The following is a 21,473-nucleotide window of genomic DNA, read 5'->3' on the forward strand; positions in this document are numbered from 1 at the left end:
TCGGGCCACTCACAATGAACGTGCAGGACATCATTAATGAGATTCCAATAACTAAATGCTGACACAGGTACTTTTTCTGGACTAAAAACTCTGTAATAGTCTTGAAGGCAATCGCCCACTCATTGCCATTTCCTTTCACTGATGGTTCCTTCTTGAGGTAACCAAGGACGGACATCTTCAATAAAGACTAAAAAAGCGTTTCAAATCTTTTTTCTTAACCATTGTTCCTTGTGTCCTGAGGGACTCTTTGAGTCCAGCTATAAATAAATCTTCCTGCGAGGATGCTTGCCCCATGCTTACCTTCCTAAATGCATCGCCAGTTGAGTATACACGAGTCTACTCATGTAGACTCACCCTCCTGGGGGCAACGTTCTCGCCTCTCCAGTCTGTTGGGCCCCATGTTGGGTGCCAGTTGTCCGGACCTGCAGGACTATCAGCAGGGGTTGACGACCTGGAGGAGAAAATGAAGGGGCAAGAGACACAAAGAACGGGCAGCAAGACAGGATGTCTGATCAAGCTGACACAGTTTATTGTTTGCAGGCTCAATTTATACAGGTAGCAAGGAAGGGGGGGTCAGAAGGTGATTGGGCCTTAGGTGGCACCGGCGGCAAGGTGTAGGGGGGGTGATCGGGCCTTGGCTGGCGCCGGCAGGAGCGGAGGACCAGGAAGAGAAGCAGGGAGTTCGCCATCTTGTGGGTGGGGGCCCTTGGGAGGGAGGTTTCAAGGGTGGGGCTTTCCCCTGGGGCAGAGGGTGTTTCTTGATTAACAAGATGTTGGCAATATTAATAGGCCAGTGGAAAGAACAGAAAAGCACAGGTTGCTAGGTAACTTAACCACTAGTTCCGGCTTAGGAGTTTGCTAAATGTGTTTCTTGGTAATAGGGGAAAACTTGTTTCTAATGCATGGATGGATTCATTATTTCCGATTTTACAGGAGAGACTTTACTCAAAGGTTGCTGTAGTCTTAAGACTTTCATAACCGAGCCTGCCTAAAGGCCCACAGGTTTGCTCCCAACACACCTTTGTACTGTAGGGAAGGCAAATTTATACCTCTAACCTTCTTAGGGTTTTCAACTAGGACTGAGAATGACATTGACATAAGCAGATTAACAGGAGAAAAGTATAAAAATGTATTTAAGTTTTACATGATGGAAAGCCCTCCCAAGTAAATGAAGACCCAAAGAATTAGTTAGACTTGAATGCTTATATATATTGATTGGACAGAGTAATGAATTGTGAAAATGTGACAAAGCAGAGGGGCTTGAGCTAGGGTAATTAACTGGATAGAGAATTGGGTAGACAAATGTTAGTTTAACAATGTTTAATTTTTAGTTATACAAATGTTACTTTCTTCCTGGCCTACTGGAGGACAGCTCCCATGTGGAGGTTTTATCTCTGCTTTAAGGAAGTAAAAGGGAAGCTTGGAATATTCTTCTCGTACCTGCTATTTTTCAAGTATCTTTAGCTCAAAAGAATCCTATGTCAAAGCAGCATATTTTGAGGTGGCATATTCTGCCATCCTTCAATGCCCTCCCATAAAGCATTAGCATGTAATTTTGCCTCAGGTCTTTTTTTCTAAAGAATTCAGGCAAAAACACAGTGTATTAGAAATATGGAGGGCATATGGAAATGTGGTCAGCAGAGAGACTGTAGAGATAGGTTGATGCTAGATCATGGAGAGCCTTCAATGTCAAGCTAAGGATTCAAAATAAGCTCTGGTTCCAAGAACCTATGATTCTGTATTCACACAGAGGGGTAGAAACAGAATCATGCATCACTAAAGTGACTCAGTGTCTGTCCAGGCACTCGTTAGCTAATTAAACTGGGGAGCAAAGATTGCTGATTCTTTCTCTTCACGTAATTCCTATGAATCTCTTTCATTTAATTACATGAGTGGCACTCTCATTCCTGTCGGTAGCCCATCTCTCACGTGCTGGGGAGGAAAGGCCTGCCAGAGGTGAGCCAAAGCTTCTTCAGGGAATTAGTTAATGAGAAATCTGCAGTAACGACATGCATGAAAATTTCCCCTCTATACCAGAGGAGACTATTTTAGTGCTTATGCAGTTTTAGAGCCCCAAAGCAGGTCTTCTGTACTATTATTAATATCTCTATGGTGGTTTAGGCAATTTCTGAAACAAACATGGAATTTGATTGCTATTGTATGTTTCTGATTAAAATTGTTTGGGGTAAGACTAGGATATATATAAACTAATAAAATACATGACAAATAGATTATTTGTAAATTGTAAAATGTGCTAAGGTTCAATCATCATTATGCCTAATTTATAGATGATGAAATTAGTGAGCAGGTTGAATATATCTCTAAGTTAACTTGTGTTCTATATGTTTTTAAAGCAATGTAGTCTTTATCTTAGGGGGAAGTGAAGGAAAAGATAAGTGGTATAAATATATCTTATGTTTGGTGAGTTTCTGTGCCAGGGAATTCTGAGGTTAAAAATGAGATGTGAGTATTCTATCCACATTGTAGTAGAGGTGTCTTAATTTGCTTTTTGCAGAAGCACACCTTGAGATGAAGATTCAAGTGCAAGTAGTTTATTTGGGGAGGAAGGTCAGAGGTGATAGGTGGGGAGAGAAGTGAGCCACAGAAAGAAAAAAACACAAAAACCAATACACTATGTTATCAAGGAAGTTACCACTATTGACAACTGGGCAAATTGGAGCACAACTAGGGAATCTGGGATGACAGTACAGTGCACACTTCAGAGTTATTCCAATCAAGGTCAAGAAAACCAGCATATTCATTTTCCAAATCTATGTTTTTCAATGGATGAGTGCTGTTGCATGGAGCTCTACTAGATTTCCTTTTAAAGCCACCAGCCTAGTTTTTCTTTGGCAATACATTCTTAACCAGTGAAGCAACTGATACTAAGTTGGACCTAACCAAGTGTGCCCTATTCTATTCCATATCTGCCTACAAGGAAAACTATAACCTCAAATGACTTGGATGTGGGTCAAGATCTGTGTTTAATACTTCACAGACAACTGCTCTTTGCACAATCAGCCTGAAATACTAGGAAGAACATTGGGTGAGAAAGAACACAAAGAAATAAGGATTGTCAGTTGTAATGACATTGATGAGCAGAGCATCACAGATGATGGTCACATGGTCGGGGATAAATAGGTACTTGTGAATTAACTGTGAGATTTTTTTTTTAAAGAGAATGTGTTCCTAGATACTATTTCCAAATTTTGTCTTAAATTCTCCCTTCCCTAAAAGAAGGTCTATTAAAGGCATATAAGGAGTGCCTGATGGAGATATCTCATACTAAAGCTATGTATGGTGCTGGATCTCAGCAGCCAACAAAATTGATTGTTTCTACATCTTTCTTCTTCCAGGAACTCTTCTCTCAGCCAACACCTCTTAGTAAAGCTACCAGTAGTGGCGATAAATCTGAGTTTATCCTGTTATAGTATGTAGTGGACTTAAGAACAGCAGAGTTGAAAAAGTCATACCTAGGCAGGAGTTACAAAAAACACAAATCAGAATAAAACCCTCATAAATATTGACTCCACCTAATGGTTTGTGTCAGAGGAAAAAGATCTCACTATGATAATAGCATCTTCCCCCTAAAGCACTGGTCTTTGGACTGACATTCTATGACTGTATTAACATCTTCAGGAATTGGGTTAGTAAAACTGAATTTATCAATATCGAACTTCATCCACTACTTGATGTATTGATAACATAGAAAATTTCTCACAGGGAAATCTTGAAAAATATGGTGTTAAGAAATTAAAGGGAATTTTTGGAAGGCAAGGTAGCAGTGAATCAACAAAGACTGAGCAAAGTGATGCATAGACAAGGATATTTGAATTACTTTATTATTTTCCATTCAGATCTTCAGGCTAGCAGCTAAAATTCTCTGACTGATTGGACTAAGGCTTATGTAAATTCTTAAATCTGTTTTTGGCTGCCCCAGAAAACATGGTGGAATACATCTAAATAAGAGGAGATGGTTCACACAGGAGAGTAAGGTGATGTATTGTGGATAATGAGAAGTTTCTCCAAAAATAAAAAGAAAGGAAATAATAAACTAGAATGCACACCAAAAAAAAAAAAAAAGCCTTACTGAGGGAAAAGTAACTATTCTAAGTTTAAAAACAGTGGGTTTTTCATAATTCAATGCATTTTGCATTAGACAACTGTGGATCTTTACTGTGCTAGCTACTGTTAGGTGTAAAAATGTACAACAAAAGTTTATAATTATTTTTCTTTCTAAAAAACATGATGATTATACTTACTACAGCTAGAGAACAATAAGCATTAGAAACTGTTCAGCAGAATACTGCCACAGAATGTTCAAGAGGAAAGGATCTCAGATATAATTAACTAGAACATCTTACATGGAAATACCAACGTTAGATCATGTCAGGGTTATTTTTTTTCTAAACTAGGTAACCAAAGAACATTTAGCCTGTTTGGATAAGGATGTAAATATTTCTTAAGTGCATTATGATTATGAATGTTTTCTTAAAATTAATTTTCTGAGTCAATAGAAATTATTTAAATTAGGATAATCAGTGGTGGAATAATTTGGAATAATTATTCACTTTTACCAACATCTGTAATCACAAACTATGTGCCAGGTGTCATGCTAAATATTTTACATCTATTTTCTCATTTAATTCCCATAATAGGCTGGATGGCATACGTTACAATAAAAAATAAGGAATTACTATCCTTGTCTTCAAGAAGTCACATTAGAGGAAGGGCCAGACACTGAATTAACTGGAAAATATAATCTTGGGTGTCTTATTTCTTAAAAATGAGTTTCCTAGGTAGACAAATTAAGGATTAGGATTTCCTAGACAATGGGAACTGTGTGGAAAAAAAAATGGTCTCTTAAAAGTATTCCCCTATCTCTAGTGCACAGTGAGCCTAGTTCTAAACTAGCTCTCAGAGTAAGAGAAAGGAAAAAGCTGAAATCAGGGTCAAAGAAGAGCATACAAGACTCTAGAGGTTAATTCCTAACAACAAAGAATCAGGAAAATGTCTAAACATATATGTATTACTCCATGAATCAGATACTTCTAAGGGATAAAAGCTTTAGATTAATCTGCAGTCCAAATCCAAAAGTCACACACAACAAGACACAGAAGTTATAGGGAAGCTCCTTATTTAAAAAAATTCTCATAGAAAAATGATTTATGCTCCAAAGCTCCTGTGGAGGGATCCTTGATTCATACCTTAAGTGAATCTGCAGGATGCCTGCCAGTTTGCTCTTTTGACATCTCTTGGCTTCCACACTGTTCTTCCTCACAGATGTTGACATTCTTTCTCAGGCATACTAAGCATCATTGCCTGGCCTTCTGTACCCACATATTATTTGCTTAATTTGTCTATTAAGTCAAAATCATGTTTGGGTCCCCTTCACCTCCTTGGTCTATGCCAGCTCTTTCTTCCACTTAGGAGAGAGAAAAAAAAACAATGTCAGCCTTTCTTGCCCTCTTTTTCTCTGGGCATTGAGACTGAATTTGAAAAGCTTAACCCTGCCTAATTTTAGAGGCACTCACCCTTCCATTTTCCTTGGGATATCTCTATTCTGTAGAATAGTCAGGAGCCTTCTTCCCTCTAGCGGGTGAAGTTTTAATTAGTCAAACTCATGGGAGGCACCTTAGCACAAATGGAACTACAAATGGACATTTAGTCCACTCACTTACTTATTTGCTTTATCAGCAGATATTTTTGTAAGGGACTGTTATGGACCAGGACCTCTTCCGGTTGCTAGAAATACAGTTATGAACAAGGCAAGCATAAACCTTGACATGTTGAAAGTTATAGTGCAACAGAGACAAAAACATACCTAAGTAATTGATTTAGAGTTGAGATATGATCTATCCAGGAAATGTACAGTGCAGTGAGAGGCTGTAACAGGAGAACCCACCTAGTTTTGAAAAACAAGAAGCGATTTTGCTGAGGAAATGACAATTTTAATTTAGTCTTAAAAAGGAATGCGTATGTATGTGTGTAGGTAGGGAGAGGGGAGTGTGCATCCTAAAGAAGGAAAGTCCTGTGGCTGAAAGTAGCTTGATATTTTTGAAGAACTGAAAGAAGGGTATTTTGGCTGAACTGTGGTAAGGGAAAATGGGTCTGGACAAGATTGAGGATATAGGTAGAGGCAGATAATTCAGGACCTTATAAACCATGTTGTGATTTTTGAATCTTTATCCTAAGTATAACAGAAAAGAGTTGAGGGGTTTTAAGTAGGAGCATTACAGACTGGTATTTACATTTCTAAAAGATTACTCTAAAAGCGTTGTGGAAAATAGATTGAAGGGAAGAAGCAGGAGGTATGAAGAGACTTTTAATAGGGGTTTCAGTCATACAGGTTTAAGATGATAGCTTCTTAGACTACAGAGGTGGCAAGAAAGATAGAAGTAGAAAAATCTGAAAAAATACTTAAGAAGTTTAATTCATAGGACTTTGCAATTGGCTGGAAAAGAAGGGGAGTAAGAGAGAAAGGGTTTCTTGAATGAGTAACTGCGTAAATGGCTATGCTACTTTCTCAGGTTGTAAACATTGGAAGAGAAGTGAAGCATTAGAGTGAAAATGAATGATTCACTTTTGGATACAGTGAGAAGCTTGTAAGAAACTCAGGGATGGTACTCAGAAGAGAGGTGAGGAGCGTGTTATAAATTTTGGACTCACTGGCACATAGGTAATGATTAAACTCATGTATTTCCTAGAAGAGATTGAAGTGTGATAAGACAATCTAGAATCAAACTCTGAGAAAGTTCATCTTTTAAAGGTCAGAGGAGGAAGAAAGGCAAAGAAACTGAAACATAATGACTAGGAGAAAACCAGGGAGTTTTTCAGTGAGAAGTTTGTGGTCATGAACGGATAGCCAGAAAAAGGAGGACCCAAGAGCTTTTCTTGGATTTAGCAGCAATGAAATTATTGGAAAAGGCTGTTTCAGTGGGATGAGGAAGGGAAAGGTGAAGGCAAGACTGAAATTGGCTTGAGTAAACGTATGGGAAGAGCTGGAGGCAAGAAATTATTTCTGGCATTGATGGGATGGAGAAGCTAGTGACAGTAGGTGGGAGACTTTGAGAATAGTCTAATAAAATTGGTTGTTTATTTAAGATGAGAGTGAAAAAGGTGTTTAAATGATGGTGGCATAATGAAGTCCTGACTTCTTGAAAGAAGGATAAGGCCTCTTTACAGTTACTGTCTTCAAGGAAAGGAAGAAGGTGAGTTTAGAGACATTTGTCATAACCCAGGGCCCCAGATGGCCAAGCAATCTACCTTTTAAACCAAAGCCCACATCTTTCACTTGATAGTTTCTTCCCCTGGTCTCAATTCTAAGAGCCTTGTTACTTGCTGCTTACAATATCTTTAGACTTACAGAATCGTTTTTCATGTATAGATACTGCTAATTTAATTGTGTATCTTCTACTAAAATGCAGATTTTGAATCGTTTTTCCTCTCTTACGATTCCCATAGACTGTATTTCATACAGTAGTTTTACCTCAGTTATAATGCTGAATGATGTTTTGTTTTGCATCATTTGGTACAACTGAAGAACCATATATTGATCTTCAACTTTTAAGTCCCCAGAATCTAAGCCCTTATTCACTTCTCAGACACCTTCCATGCTCTCAACTTATATCAAAAACTCCACTTGAAAACAGACTAAACTTCCACATTACAATGTAACTGTGCCTGGAAATTCCTGCTGCCATGTCCATCCACTGGAGAAAAGCTGCTTCTGGATGTTAATTCTTGCTGGTGTTCAATATTTAGTATATATGTTATTACTGCTATTACTCTCCCTTGGATTCTGCCAGAGAGTTTTCTATAATTCATGGCTCTTTTAAATATAGAAGTGATAAAATATCTCAGTGTCTTATTTCTACATCTCAAGTACATATAATCAAATTTTCATAGGTTGGGGACATTTCTGCTAACCTTATAGAAATAAAAAGACATATAAAGGAATTCCATGAACAGCTGTATGCTAAAAATGAGATAACTTAGATTAAATGAACAAATTCCTATAAAGACACTAAGTACCAAAACTCAATCAACTAGGATAGACCTATAAGAAATAAAAAGATTGAATGAACATTTCAAAAAAACTTCCCACTAAGAAAATTTCAGAATCAGATGATTTCACTGTTTAATTCTACCAAATATTTAAAGACAAATATACACCAAGTTTCCAGAAACACTTCAAAAGCAAAATTAAAGAGGAAAGACTGTTTACCAATTCATTCCATGATGTTGGTATTATCTTGATACCAAAACTGGACAAAGACAACTACAGAAAAATATCCCCTATAAGATAAATATATAAAAAAAACTCAATAAAATACTAGCAAACTGCATATAGCAACATATACAAAGCATCATATGTGACCAAATGGGATTTATCCCAGGAATTGAAAGTTTATTTAACATATAAAAACCAATCAATGTAATACTTCACATTAATAGAATAAAGGACAAAACTATGTGACCATCTTAATAGATGAGGAAAAGCACTTGACAAAATCCAACACTCATAAAACTAGGGAATTTCCTCAACCTGGTAAAGGGCATCTACAAAGAAAAAATCCAGAACTAGTGTCATACTTAAAGGTGGAAAGTTGAACGTTTTCCCCTTAAGATCAGGAGCAAGACCAATATCTTGATCTTAGCACCAATAGCACTACTCTTAGCATTTCTATTCAACACTGTCCTGGAGGTTACAGCCAGAACAACTGACAGAAAACAGAAGCACTTAGCTTGGAAAAGAAAGAGTAAAACTATATTTATGAATGATCTGATCTTCTGTATAGAAAATCATAAGGAATCTGGAACCAAACTACAAAAACATGTCAGAGTTAATAAATGAAACTAGCAAGTTTGCATTAATCAAGATTAACCTACAAAAATCAATTGTATTTTCATAGCCTAGTAATGAATAGTACAAAAATTAAGAAAACAGTTACATTTGTTATAGTGTCAAGAAGATCATATATTTAGGAGTAAATTGAATAGAATTAGTGGAAGACACATTCACTGAAAACTACAAAACAGCTTTGAAAGAAATTAAACACCTAAAGAGTTAGGAAGACATACTGTGTTCATGAATTGGAAGGCTTAATATTTTTAAGATGGTGATATTTCCTAAACTGATCTATAAGTTCAATGCAATTCTTATTAAAATCTCAGTTGCCCTATTTTAGAGAGGTTGACAAACTAATCCTAAAACTTTTGAGTGAATGCAAGAGATCTAGGAAAAGAAGAACAAAGTTGGAAATGTCACACTTCCTGATTTCAAGGCTACATTAATCAAGACAGTGTGGTACTGGCATAAGGACACAGAAAAATCGATCAATAGAATAGAATTGAAAATCCTGAAATAAATTCAAACAACTGTAGTCAGCTGATTCAAACAAGATGATGAGACCATTCAATGAAGAAAAAAATAATATTTTTAACAAATGGTGCTGGGACAACTAGATAACCACATGTAAAAGAATAAAGTCAGACCCCTACCTTATACTATATAAAACAGTTCAAAATGAGTCAAAGGCCTCCATTTTAGAGCTGTAACTATAAAACTCTAAAAGAAAACATGCCATAAGGAATCATGATTTTGGATTAGGCAATGGTTTCTTAGATACTTTATTAAAAGCACACAAAAGAAAATAATAGATAAATTGGACTTTATCCAAATAAAAACTTATGTACTTCAAAGGATACTACCAAGAAAGTGAGAAGATAATCCACAGAATGTGAAAATAGATCTACAAATTATGTATCTGATAAGGGACTGGTATCCAGAATATAAAGAATTCTTACAACTAAGTAATCAAAAAAGGCAACCTAATTAAAGTAATTGTCAAAGTATTTGAATAAACATTTCTACTCTCTTTTGACAAAAGCCGTTCTGAACTCTTTTAGATGAAAGACTGAGTAGTGCTGACTCATTGTCATTGATGCCATGGTGGCTCTGTGTCAGAATGCCACCATCTCTGCTTTTGACTTCTTCCATCCACCTGCTGTTTTCATTCACTTATTTGACTGTCTGTTAGGGATTCTACCAATAATAGGGTCAGAGAGAGGCCAGAATGAGATTGTTCAGTTTTTCTACTTACTGGAAAAAAGCCCAAGTGTTTAATACAGTCACAAAGTAATGATTCAATGTGTTTGAGTCACCTGATGAACCCTGATTATCTATGCCTTTCCTGCCACTCATTATGAGCAACAGTTGAGATGTAAGTGAATCGTAGAGCTATCTGCAAATTATAACTTGATGAGGTTTTTACTGACAGAATAGAAACGTTATTTATATGCTATAATTGAAATACAGACTAAGTAATCAAAAGGATTGCTTTGGAAAATGCCAAGTTAAAATGTAAGTTTCCATTAGATTAGGGGTCTCTGTCATTGGAACAATCATTTTCCATCTCTGCTTCCCCAATGTAGGCAAGAGACAACTTAGGTTAAGAGTGTGGCTCTGCAGTTAGGTAGATCTCTGATAAGACTGGGTATTGATGACACATTTCTAAACAAAATGATGTATGTGGCTTTTGTTCCACAGACATTTGTAACTTTTGGCTCCACAACTTTCTTCCTTTGATGTAAAAGGTAAGACATTGCAACAATTTAATAATTATTGAGAGACTGCTGTAGGAATTAAATAGGATACTGTACATGAAGTGCTTAAAACAGTTACTGGTGTAGGATGATTATTGCTATGTATTAACACTGTGTATACTAATGGCTCCAGAAAAAAATATTCTAACTCCATTTACTGTTCAATACAATCAATAGTGAAAATTTGTTTTTATTTGAATAATTAATTTTGCTACACACTCATGAGTAGAATTTACTTAAATAATTTGGATATTAAGGAGAGAGGGATGAAAGATTTCATGAAAGGTCTTTGCAGGTTTTACAAAGTGGATAGAATAGTCATGGATATGGAACTTATATTTCATCACCTTGCCAACATAAACTAAAATAATAGAGAAGAAAAAGTTCAGGAGATTGCATCAGATCTCCTGAAACAAATGTCGGTGGAACAAAAGTCATGACATCATTTTGTTTAGAAGTGTATCATCAGTAACCAATCTTCTCAGAGAAGGCAGTTAAATTACTTTAGGCAAACCCCATGAGAGCTGGGGTTTCTGGTGCTGTTGCTTAACAACAAATCTTTAAAAATTTTCTGAACAATCCTATTTATGTTTTAGAACTTTACTTGTAAATTAAGGAACCATGAGCTGAAGATGTCTTTAATACTGGCTCATACTTTCCCATTTCATTTGGTCAGTTTATACTCCAATCTTTCTTTTGGATCATTAGATTTATTATCAGTATATACTATATCTTATTTTTACTTTTTTCTTTAATATTTAATTTGTAATTACACTAATTTTCAACATGTATTTGCTTTGTCTATCAAGTGATACTGATTTCCCATTTTCCATATGAAACAATTTTTTAAAAAGAGTTTAAAAAGCTAATCTAAATAACTTACTAAATAAATAATGAGGGCACATATTGGAGTGGCAGAAGGTATTGAAACATTACAGTATGATAAACATTTAGGATCATGTTTCAAGGATATTATGTATTCTTAAATTTTTAGGTTTTTAGAGGAAACAGACACTTAAAAGAGTTGTAAGTATTCTTTCCACTCATTTAGCTTTATAATTAGATAAAAAATTTGAGCATTATCCCATTTTGCTTTTAAATTACAAGAAATTCCAGATATTGTTTATTCACACATCAAATATTTTTCACTTATGTTTCCTTCAAATCACTCTGATACTTGCAAATAGGTAGAGAAATGACTATGAAAAAAATTTTCAAAGTATTTACAATTTAATAGTGGAGGCGGATTCACAGACACTTAACTGTAATGAAAGGAAGATAGATTTTGAGCTATGATGGGTATTTATAAGCAAAGTGCTGTGGCATTCCAAAGGAGGCAAAGAAAAAAAGAAGGTTATGGCTGAGAGCAAAAACAAAAAACAAGAGAGAGAGAAAGAGATTAGAAAAGACTGAACAGAGCTGGTGGCATTTGATCAAGACTGGAGGAATGAGTAGGTAAAACGGTCATGGAATAAAGGAGTCCAAGTATACGGAAATAGGTCAGCAAAACTGGAGTGCAGGAAGTGCTGGATATGTTCAGGAATTAAAAGTCTAATACAACTAGTGCAGGAGGACATGTAGGTGAAAATGAACCTGTGAAGGAAAAACAAGGCTGACTATAAAATGAAGTGGTTTAGACTTTATTCAGGGTATAAAGCAATGGGTTGCTGGAAAGTTTGGTCATTGCACCTCTAACGTCATGTGCTGCCCTTTATGTTCATGGAACAGTCAGTTTTAGAGCTAATGCATCTAAATTCCTTGGGAGAAGTAAACTCCAAGGTCGGTGGTTTTAATTGCATCTTTGGAACCATAAAATCGGAATTGTAGATACACTGAAAGACTTTGATTTAAAAGCAAGTATTAAAGAGAGTAATTGATGGGACATTTGCCAATTTTGGATTAATAAGATTTAGCCTTAATCTTTAAAAGTGCTGGTTGCAGCAAAATGAAACCATCCTTCTTCAACACAGTGAGACATTAATGATCCCATTATGATTTATTTCAAATCTGAGCTCTTCCCAGCTGAAATCTATTTGGCTGGTTAAAAATGAAGCGATGGTTGCAAATAGCATCCTCATCAGGAAGACCTCCTGTCTTTAAACTGACTGTCAAATGAATGACATTGTTTCCATTTCATTGTTAGGGAAAAAAAATTTAACCAACAGGTTCTACATCCCTAGTTTTGCTTATGCTTGTGCCTGTGTCTGGGTGGGTGGACATTCATAGGAATGCTTGCTTTTAAAAAATGGGCAGGTATGAGAAAAATCGATTGGGCTTTTCCTGTCATTGAGTAGCAAACCTGTCACTTCTTCAGTTAGTGAATCATGCTGACAGGATGTATTTGATTTTATGTCTGTTTTTTTAAATGTGTTCAGATCATTTGTAGTTGGAGCACACTCGCCATCCTTTAAAAGTGATCTCTGCAGCCCTATTCGTCTTGAACTGGACAGTCAGTTTCTCTGCTAGCACAGAAGACTTTTAACATGAACAAAATCCTCTCAACCACTCTGCTTTGGACTTCTAACTTTATTATCTGTAATGATCTTTCTAGAGCTAGTGCATGGACGGACATCATATCTTAGCCAAGGTATGTACATTTGAATCTAAAATTCTGCAAGTGGTTATCTTCCTGTTGGCATTGCTTTCATTTTTCTGCCTTACCTTAATAGTGTTCTAAGACATTAATATTATTTAGTTATCAAATAGCCCTTTGGTATTTGTTGTTTTAATTTAATGTAATCTGTGATGCTGTTCTTCTAAGTAAATTAATTTTAATCAACATTGTACTAACTTAATTTTTATTGTACTTAATTTTTTCTAATAATGGACACCTCTTTCTTATTTCTATTCCATGACCAAAAAAGGTGAATGTGTAAATAGTAATATAGTCAAACACACAATGTGTGTTTATTTCAGAAGTACCTTTTGGGGAAAGAAAAATGAGATTTTCATTCAATAAGATTATTAGTAAATTACTTATGGAAGGAGAGGGGCTCAGAGAAGAATACATCAAGATAGAAACTTGTGTTTGCAGAGATTTGGGGATATTCATGCTGTGGAAAGCTAGGAGAATGATGCTAACATCCATATTATGCATTGACAGTATTAGATTTCTAACATATTTTGGGTACATACGTTAAATGAAATTATTTAATCAATGACATGTTCAAATACATATCTTGATAAGGTTGGAGAAAATAAGTTTCTGTTTTTTTGTAATATTGTAACTTGTTTTGATATTTAAATTTTTTAGTACATACTGTGGAAATAATCTGGAAGTAGTAATCTGAAACTGAGTGGATCTAGATGTAATGCTGATTTATTGGACAAACAACCTCATTGAAATTTTCATGTATTTCTTTATATTTTAAAAATAGCCCTCTCTAATTTCCTTTCTGGCTTGAAATTCTGAAGATATCTATCATTTAACTGACCTCCTTGTCAGGAAGAGGAAGAGATCTTTTTCTTTTGTTTTAAACAGGGGAACCAAGACAGAACGTAATAAATTTTGTTTACATGACACTGAGTTGCAAAAAAGGATCAAGTTTCTCCTTTGTGGATCTAATTCAATTTTACTAGACCATGTTGCCTCACATGTGGTTTTAAAAGTCAATGAAAATTAGAGCAGCTCTTTTGGCATTGAAATAAAATTGCATAAACCTTTGTTATTTATTTGTAGAGATTTTTCCTATTGAAAAACAAATTGTCTCAGACCAAAATACAGGCCTGGGAATCAGATTCTGGATTTTTATCTACGGTACTCACATTTCTCTTTGGCCAGCTTTGGTAGGCCAGCTTTGGTAGGCCACCATTGCTCTTCCTATGAAATTGGGAGATTTCCAATGTGCTTAATGCAGGGTAAATATGTGAGAAAAAATACAACCATTTATTGAGGACTTTTCAAAAGTCGGGTGTTAGTGCTGACTGTAACTTCTGATTTCATATTCATACTAAATACAGAACAAATCCAACTCTAAAACATTTTTCTACATTACAACTAAATAACACCTCTGGTCTTAGAATACCTCACATTGATATGCATATCTCCCTGGCAGCATACTGGAAAGTTTCCCTCTGGGATCCCCTTGGATCTCATTTTCATTATATGTAAATGGGAAAGATTAAATTATTGGTAAAGATTATTTTCTAATCTAAATTGTCCATGATCAAAGTGAGCATATTACCATGTACACATTTTTCAAAGCAACCAAATGTTTATTTTAGTCTTCTAAAGTATTTTTTTTTTCAAATAAGCATTTGTCTGCTGACAGCAAAGATGGAGTCACCATCCTTTTCTCTCTGTGTTAGACAATAGGTAAGATAAATGGCACAATATGCCAGATTTCAGTTAGTTGGGGCCATAAAAAAACATGCATCAGTGGGTAAGCCTGAGACTGTGCAAAATGTCTACTACAAAAGGTAGAAAAATGAGTATCATGACCAAGAAGACTAGAGAAATAATATTCTTTTGGCCTATTATCACCTTGGGGGTTTCCAGGTTTCTTTCTGGCACAATTTCTTGTCTATACCCAGTAAAAAGTTTCACACTTAAATGACAAGCAAGGACACAAAGTTAAGATTCAGTATCTCAAGTAGTCATGTATCAGTATTTTCTGTGTATTTGCAAAAGCAGTCACTCTCTCATGTCTGAGTACCTTTGCCATTCTTTGTGCTTAGGGTACACCTTCACTCATGTACCTTTTTATTCAAACATTTCCTTTATCAAGATTGACTTTTAGTTCAAAGACAGAAACATTAGAAATATAGGTGATTTATTTTCTTTTAAAGCTTTATCTATTTTAAACAAAAATAAAAACAAAAAGACTTAATTTCTATCAATTTTCTTACTATCTTACTTAACTTTGGAAATTAAAAAAAATGTTTTTTAAGATTTCTTGAAAATACATTTTCTTCAGATTTCCATAGAGACAGTTGTCTTAAAATGTGGTGACAAGAATTTCTGAGGACAGTTATGAAGGTATAATTATTGGAAACAAAAACTGGTAAAGAAAAGCAATATATTAATTTTCTTTCTTGAAAAATGTTCTACTTAAATATGCAAAGAAATATGCAAATATAGCTTCAGATCTGTACTTTCCTAGTTACCATCCTCCTGGTCTTACAAATTCTTTAAATGGAAGGAAATGAATCTCTCTTATCACAGTACTCTTTCTGAAACAGGTAGTTATTATCATCTGGCTATAAAATATACCTTTTGTCAATTAAAACATTTTAAAGATTATAATTTAACATTTTAATGAACACTGCATTAAGAAATTACATTATTGCATAGTCATGTCTATCTCTTCCCAACTAAACTATCTCTAAGGGTCTTTATAGTTGATACTAAACAGAAGTCCCATTGATGATCACTATTTTAATTGGTCAAAAGAAAAAATACCCCAGAATTTCACAGATAATTTCTATGTCTGTGAAGTAGAAAGAAATTGAAGGACTGAGCCACAGTTAAGTATGTTGAGTCAATATAGAAAGCTTTGGTGCAGTTGCTGCCCCCCAGTCATTCGTTTTCCTCCTCTGCTAGGCTTTGTTCCTTTACTTGGCTATTTGGTTGTTTGAATTCATTAGCTGACATTTTGTAGACATAGGGAAAGTTACATGATTTAAAGGAAGACTCTAGTCCAATTATGAGCCATTTTCCCTAGCTGAGAGTATAATAGGATTACTTCTAAACTTCAAGCTCACTAACCTAGCTTCTGCCCACACTGTCAGTTAGTATAAGGAGATTGGGAGATTTGTAGAAATCTGTTTGGTTCTGTAGAAATTAAATGCTGAAAGTTTGATTTTTCAGGCCACTTCACAAAAAGATAATTTTGGTTGTGATATATGAATTATGTTGTTTGTTTATAGATTATTTGTTAATAGATATCTTGTTCAATCTTCATGTTTTATTGCTTGAATGAAGTCTATTGTCCTGATTTCTATTCCAGAATGAAAATAGGAAAATGAGTGACATTTCTGTGTTTAGCATGTTGGAAGAGAGGTAAACTGACAAAGATAGAAAGATGTCAGTAGGGTATAACCTTCCAGGAATATTCTTTGTCTGTCTCTTTCTCTCTATCACAATCTCTTTTTGAGTGTTCATATATATTCAGTGATTTTTAAAAGAGCCCATCTTGTCATGTTGCACACCTCTCTCCGCCCCCTTTTTATTGGTGATCATACAAACTGAGAGCTACCTGTAAAACCTATTTAATTAGAAACACTTTTGGTGACATGGATGGAAAGTGGAGGTTTCATTACATTGAGGTGATTATTTCAGGAAATGAATTGTTCCCGGATAAAGAAGATACCAGTCCAGAGGAATTCTTAATGGCTCTACTGAATAAAAATTTTGATTTCCAAAGACCTTCCAAGATTGGTGAGTTAAAAACAAAGTCAAGCTTTATTTATTCTATCTTTGATATGCTTTTCCTAAATATTAATTTATATTGAGTAAAATAATAACTACTTTTTTTATGCTGCATTGAAGGCTTAGGTGTTTTCCTTACTTTATATTCCCTGCTAAAAGCAATGGCATTATTAGAAAGTATTAAAATCCTATGTTGTTCAATTAGAGGGTCCTAATGTGATTGAACACCTAGTTACAAAATAGCTACCTTTATTCATATTTTCCTTTTGCCTATGCAACTTCCCATTGCTATGGATAATAGTTTCTTTTGCAACATGCCTCAAGAGCATTACTAATTGCTTCAAATCTGTTCACAGGTTTCCACTAGAAATTTCACAAACTAACTGCAGTTTTGTGGAAGTTAAGTTAGACCTTTCGCAATCAATTCTTTCAATTTGGGAAATGGTTGGTTGGAGTAGAGACCATTAGGAAATTTAAGCTACACCATTAAGTTTTCTTTGAAAAAAAAACTATGCATCAGACTGCTCTCAGACAAACACTGTCAAATTTAGTCTAAAGTAAAAGAAAGTGGATAATATGACAATATGGCGCCCTCTCAAACAACATCTACTCTAAAAGAGTTGTCTATTCATGGTACAAGGTACTGGTTAAAATAAAACCTTAGAAACTACTTTAACAATACAAGGTTTAAAATTAGAAGATGTTCTAATTGAAGAAAATGAACAAAATAATAGAAAAGAAAAATTCATAGTCAAATTGTAAAACCCAAGGGAGTTACTGTTGTCAGGCAATTTGATACGGGAGATCTCTCTGCTTGGTAGGTGAGACCTCGATGTGGGAGAGGGTTCTTGACTCTGATTGAGAAAGAGTTCATGTACAGTTTGAACGAGTGTAGGTAAGGAAGGAATTCATTAAATAGGATAGTAGCGGATGGCAGAAGCCATGCAGGCAGCAGAGAGCAAGGAACAGAGGGAGAAAAAGAAATTTCACTGAACTCTTGCTTGAAGTAGGGCTGATCCCTTGCCAACTTAAGCCTGGGTTACCTGGTGTCCAGTGTCCACTTGAATCTGTACAGCATGGGAGCTAAGCCCCTATCCAGAATTTGGGGGAGTTGCAGAACAATGGATAGAGTGAGATTATGTTCTGAGAACTTCCCGAAGCAAAGAAAGGAGATTTTTTGGGCAAGTTGCTAAAGAACACATGATCATACAGCTGCAGTCCTGTCCAGGTCACTTGGGCAACAGGAACCTGCAAGCCCAAATCAGAGATCTCAGTAGCCCTTCCCTACTTGTCTGAAGTAGAACAGAGAGAGAAGACTTATGTTTAAGACCAAACAATTGAATGAAATAGCAAAGCCACAAACACATTTGCACTGGAGGTGAAGGTAAGTAACTTCTTGTCTTTATCATGAAAAACAGTTCAGAGACAAGGTGCAATAGGCTTAAGCAATAAGAAAGTTTATTTGGTAAGACAGTACACACTCAGATGGGAGTGCAGGTGACCTCAGAGAGGAGGCATGCTTAAAGGTTCAGGATTTGGGTTTTTAAGGATTCCAAAGATGGGATAAAGGGCAAAGGGAGTGTAGGCTGATATGTGGTCTCATGATGTCTATTTCCAATGAAAGACATTACGTCACCATCCATAGTCAGTCCTCTAGAGATTCTGTAAGATAAATTTAACACAGGGAACTTATTGGTCCTGTTCTTCAAAATAATCACTCCCCTCAAGCAGTGGAAATATATCATTTAGGACTGCTCACACTGCCTTAAGATAGGGTCCATTTTTGGCTGATTACCATAATATGTTAGGAACTTATCTCCTAACTCCTTGGTTTTTGAAATGGAATTTTAGCCTTAAGATGAGTTCCTCCTGTTCCTACTATACTATTTATATCTCATCATTTTTCCTAAGAGTCAGGAAAATTAATCATGATGCTTGTCCCATGTCTCTGCTCTATCTTATTACTATTAATATTTTGTGAAATTTCTTTCTTGATTGAATTATATATATATAAATTTTGTGTCCTTTTTTTCACTTAATATTGTTTCATGAGAACTTCTCCATGCCAGTGAAATAGTTTGATCCTAAAAAATAGTCTTTGTTAGAACTATGGTCTATTTTAGAAAACTGTACTTCCTGTTAGAAATTAGGTATTTTCTGATTACATACTGATTAGATTTCAATATTACAGGCATTCAAAAAATACAGGGGGCTTTATATCATGGACAGGTGGGTGGCCTCAAATCATATGAAAAGATTTTTGCCTTCCATGTAAGATACTAAATGTGTGTTGTAAAGTGAATTAAGTATTACTTGCGATGTACATTTTTCATAGGACAAATGTGTCTTACACAAACTGGAAGAACTTAACCAGGTGAGAGTGAGATACTTAAACTTCGATTTTAATAATAAGTATAGGGAATTTCTTTTGACAGAGTAGTTTTTAAAATTATTAGTACTATATTGTAAAACTTTTATTCCTGCTAGAGAAACAATTAAGTAATTCACTAGGAAAAAAATAGTCAAAAGAAAGAGAAAGAAAGAAAAGAAGAGAAAAGAAATAAAAAGAAAAGAAAGAAAGAATGGGAAATAAAAAGAAAACAAAACTATAGTTGAAGTGATTATGGGATAAAATGTCTAGCTATCTGGATTCTAGTCTCAGCTTGCCAATTACCTAACTAATTCTCTAGACCTAAATCTCTTCATCTGTAAAATGGGAGGCTATAATTAGTTTGGTAGTTTTCAAAATTCATTGATTTTAAAAGTGGAAATACTTTTTCACAAACAAAAATTGTATATGGTCCCAGTAAATAAAACACTTAAAAATGGAGCTATTCTGCTTGAAGCAGCTGGTTTGGGCAGTCGGGGGAGGATCAGAAGTATTGCCTTTTGACCTGCATTTGGCCTCCTGACAGTAACCTTATACCCCCACTCTTTGATATGCTATGAAGAAAATTTGAAAATCATTGTATTAGGTGATTTTCTAAATTCTTTCAAATACAACTGCATGCAAACCCATTATTAAACAAACTGTGGCTGTTGGGGAGAGAGAATGATGTCCCATCATTCTGAGCAGCTAGGACAGGGATGCATGCAGTAGCCCAGGCTAAACTCTGGTAGAGTTAAGTCTTCAGGGCTTAGGTAATCAGAGAGCTTACTAAAAATTAACATGTGTTGAATTTTGGGTGGAAACCTTTGGACCTCAAAAAACTTTTCCCATCCTGCTAAAAAAGGAAAAATATTTCAGAAAATCTGAACATTCACCTAAGTCTTTAGAGTTCCTTGAAAAGGACTGCTCATTATAGGTGATATAAAATCAAGTCCAGCTACACAGGCTGTTTGCAGGCTCCCCATAATTAACACTTAGAGTTGACTTCCTTCACATAAATCTGTTTCCTTTCAATCTGCTCAGTCATGTAACTTTCCCAGCCAGTCTCTAAATGCAAGTTTCCTTTTATTTTCTATTTAATTCTTTTTTCCCCTTACTACTTTTCTTTCCTTTGTTCTCCTTTTCTACCATCTTTCCTTCTCTTTTGCCTTTTTTGCTCTAGCCTTTCTTTTCTTCAGTAGACAACAATATGTTTGGTATTAAAACTGAATAATTTTCATATTTGTTTCTTAAAAGCTGGAAAAGCTCAAAGGGCAGCTCATGGAGGCAAAGGCTGCTGATATGTCCTATGCTAGAGATGTTGTATCCTCTTCCCAACCGAATAAATGAGGTAAATTTTTGTTTCAAAGTTTTAAAACTGACTTCTTAAAAGGAATATTTTTGCAATTATTTCTGAGAGGGAAGAGATTAAGTTGACATATCTTAATCCTATGGTGTAATCAAGATCAAGGCTCACATTTGTTAGAAAGATTCCAATGAAAGCATCCTCTTATGAATGAACCTGAGTCCATGTTTACCACATGGGTTGCAAAGTTATCCATTCCAGGTGTAAGTAAAATAGGCCTTTATTGTTTAAAACTGTGACCTACCCCTGCTAGTTGGAGCTGGGAGCTACTAACACTGGAGCTGGGAGGATTACAAATCAAAATAATCAAGTTTTAGTCTATTCCAAATTTTAGAGCATTTCATTGAAGTAAGGGGAGACCTCAATGCTGTAACACTTGGTCCAAGATTCGATTGATAACATTAAGTTTTAGAAAGCTTTGTCTTTTGGATCCCTCTTTTTATTTTTTTATAGCATTTCCTGAGAAATTCTTATTTCTTGATGAATTAGTATATGTATTTGAAAAAACTGTATGTATATTTCTTCATTCATGTAGTGATATGAGTTTTCCCAAGGCATATTTTGTTTATTTTTACTTGCCCCTCTTACCCCAGATTTGTCTTTAACTGCTGTTTTTAAAAAAGCCAATTTTTATAATGCTACTAAAAAAGTAGAGGATGAACTGGTATTATTTAAATCCTTAGCATATACCATTCATATTTTAATATTTCAAAATGTTATGGTTAAGTGCATAGACTATAGAGCTAGACTGCCTGGGTTTA

The 21,473-nt window shown here is 35.2% G+C and overlaps 1 protein-coding gene across 1 annotated transcript; it reads left to right on the forward strand.

The window, feature by feature from the left end:
- The first annotated feature begins 12,999 nt into the window (after positions 1-12,999).
- UTS2B (urotensin 2B) lies at positions 13,000-20,696 on the forward strand. The gene is given in 5 exon segments (XM_073230423.1): positions 13,000-13,114; positions 13,116-13,195; positions 16,889-16,976; positions 19,304-19,352; positions 20,604-20,696. Coding segments are annotated over 5 exon segments (333 nt in total). The 5' UTR covers positions 13,000-13,091.
- Positions 20,697-21,473: the final 777 nt, after the last annotated feature.

This window comes from Manis javanica, chromosome 3 (genome assembly GCF_040802235.1).
Source record: "Manis javanica isolate MJ-LG chromosome 3, MJ_LKY, whole genome shotgun sequence".
NCBI classification, from domain to species: Eukaryota; Metazoa; Chordata; class Mammalia; order Pholidota; family Manidae; genus Manis; species Manis javanica.